The 2643-nt window shown below is 42.5% G+C and overlaps 1 protein-coding gene across 1 annotated transcript; it reads left to right on the top strand.

Annotated features, from left to right (window-relative positions):
* Positions 1–452: 452 nt before the first annotated feature.
* Positions 453–1937, top strand: LOC137659892 (putative nuclease HARBI1). Its single transcript, XM_068394668.1, has 2 exons — positions 453–1531; positions 1721–1937. Exons 1-2 carry the CDS (start codon positions 453–455, stop codon positions 1935–1937), a joined length of 1296 nt encoding a protein of 431 aa, XP_068250769.1.
* The last annotated feature ends 706 nt before the right edge of the window (positions 1938–2643 follow it).

A 2643-nucleotide genomic window follows, 5' to 3' on the forward strand; every position in this document is an offset into this window, starting at 1 on the left:
GTACGTCGAGGTCGTCGAAAAATGTTGTGCATGCTCAAAATTTCTCAACGTATGTCAGCGTATGGCTATACGTCCCGTATACGCAGGCCATAAGTAATAGGTAAGTTATGCGATCGTTGACACACGTTCAAACACGTTAAGTGTAGGTTACTCATAAGTCCAAATTCGTCGAGATAATGTCTAGCGTACCCAAAACTTATGAGTAACGTGCTTTGAACGTATGTATAACTTATATCGAACTTATCTCCTACGCATATTGACGTATGTAGACGTATTTAACATGTTCCGGACGACCACAGAACTTACTGAACGTGTTTCTAACGTACAGCTGCCGTATAATGGCGTATTGGTAGCGTTTACGGGAATTGGGATATAAAAATGGGGTTCACAGGAGGAACCCGTCAGTACTCCTCTAGATTTCATGGTGAGCAGATGTTCATATCATCCGAGAGATGGAGGATCCGGCAAGGCTGAGACGAGAATACCTACTAGCTGTTCTCCAACATCAACATGACCTCATCGATTTGACACTTTACCAGTTGCGTGCCAATAAAGCCAGGAGAAGAAGAGGTGAACGGAGGAGAAAGAACTGGGTGAGACCATGGATCGGGAGGCGACGTCAGTTTGGCATATATGACCAGCTTATGGTGGAACGCCGTAAGGAGGACCATGCATCCTTCACTAATTTCCTGCGTATGCCCCCAGCGATGTTCGACGAGCTGCTAGCCAGAGTGGGTCCAAGGATAATCAAGCAGCACACCTTCTTCAGGGATCCGCTTGAGCCGGGCATGAAGCTGGCCCTGACATTGCGTCACCTTGCCTCTGGGAACAAGTATGCCTCGATGAAGTTCGGATGGAGGGTTCCTCACAACACCCAGTCCCTAGTGGTCAGAGAAGTCTGTCAAGCCATTATTGACGAATATTTGGATGAGGTGCTGGTTTGCCCAAGTACACCTGATGGTTGGCGCGCCATAGCTGACAAGTTCTTCCAAAGATGGAACTTTCCCCATACATGTGGGGCACTTGATGGGAAGCACGTTGCCTGCCGCTGTCCTGCAAAGAGTGGGTCCCAATATTTCAACTACAAAGGATTCTACTCCATTGTTCTGATGGCGCTGGCGGATGCCGACTATAAATTCATTTGGGCAGATGTCGGTGGTACTGGATCAGCATCAGATGCGCAGATATACAATGACTGTGAGCTGAAGGAATGCGCTGAAGACGGTACCCTAGGATTCCCTGACCCTGAGCCTCTCCCCAGTGACAACCAGGATGTGCCCTACTTCTTCATCGGTGACGATGCCTTCGCCCTACGATCAACCATGATGAAGCCATACAACCTCAGGGGTCTGACGAATGAACAACGCATCTTCGACTACAGGCTTTCCCGAGCAAGGAGGGTAGTAGAAAATGCTTTCGGCATCCTTGTTAACAGATTCCAGATTCTGCTAAGCACCATGCAGCATCACCCCTCCACTGTCAGGCTCATTGTCAAAGCATGCTTGATCCTGCACAACCTCATGAGGACCAGGTAATTCATGTTTACGTAGCATATTTTATACAGTATACAATGCATTTTACCTTTCAGCCTATGTTTATAAAAATTATATAATTTTACCTAAAATTGTATCTGTATCATAATATTACTTTTTATTGTACAGCGCCTTAGAATATGTTTTAATTATAGGTTAGCTTAAAAGTAAATGAATTCAAATTCCAGGTACCCAGGACTACAGAACCAGCAGCTTGACCGGGCAGAGAATGAGAACCACGACTTTGTTCCAGGAGCATGGCGAGAGGGACGTAACTTGGAGGATACACAGACGGCTAGTGGCCCCAACACTGCCTCCAAGGACGGAAAGAAACAGATGAATCTTCTCAAGCACTGGGTTAACTCCCCAACTGGTGCAGTTCCATGGCAGGATAGGATGATCTAGATGATATTTGTATTACTGTATTGTTCAGGCAATAAAGGACCTCAGAGACAATAAGATTCCTCTTGAAGTGAACATCGTAGAAGAAGTATTTTCCAATTATGCACTTTGTAATATAAATGTACAATTTGTAAATATTCAACAATTATAATTTTTCTGGTTAATTAGTAATACGTTTGTATTGACTGTAGGGGAGATTGGGGAGAGTTGAGCCACGTTTTTGATATTTAATAAACGATAGGTAGTGGCATTTGATAATTACTCAACATGAGGAAGCACAACTTTAAAAACAGTGAAAACAATTTAATAATGTAGTAATAAAATCATGTTTGGTTGTCTAAACTAGAAGGTCATGTCACTTTTTTATGATTTAAAACCCATGATAACATTTTATAGACATGTAGAAATGCATTACTAGTCAAGCACTCAGTAGTAAATAAACACGTTTGAACAAATCTTATACATTCTCATTATCTAAATAAATAAACGTATCACTTTGTTTGTATATGAAAATTAAGTTGTTTTGTCTTCATTTATGAGCAAGGATAGCGGCCACACTTACATGTATTAAATAAAAGCTAATAAAGACAGACACAAAATACATACAATAGTCGCCGCTTTAAGACCACCTCGGGACAGGGCCAAAGTGGTCTTAATAAGCGTTGTTTTTATTAAGCGACATGCCATATACTGTAGGAAATTCACTTCT

The sequence above is a fragment of the Palaemon carinicauda genome, chromosome 20 (assembly GCF_036898095.1).
Source record: "Palaemon carinicauda isolate YSFRI2023 chromosome 20, ASM3689809v2, whole genome shotgun sequence".
Taxonomy (NCBI): domain Eukaryota; kingdom Metazoa; phylum Arthropoda; class Malacostraca; order Decapoda; family Palaemonidae; genus Palaemon; species Palaemon carinicauda.

Bases quoted from the DNA above. Each gene is read 5' to 3' on its own strand.
- LOC137659892 (XM_068394668.1), top strand. From the start codon at position 453: ATGGAGGATCCGGCAAGGCTGAGACGAGAATACCTACTAGCTGTTCTC. The intron at 1,532-1,720 runs GTAATTCATGTT...TTCAAATTCCAG, and splicing joins CACAACCTCATGAGGACCAG to GTACCCAGGACTACAGAACC.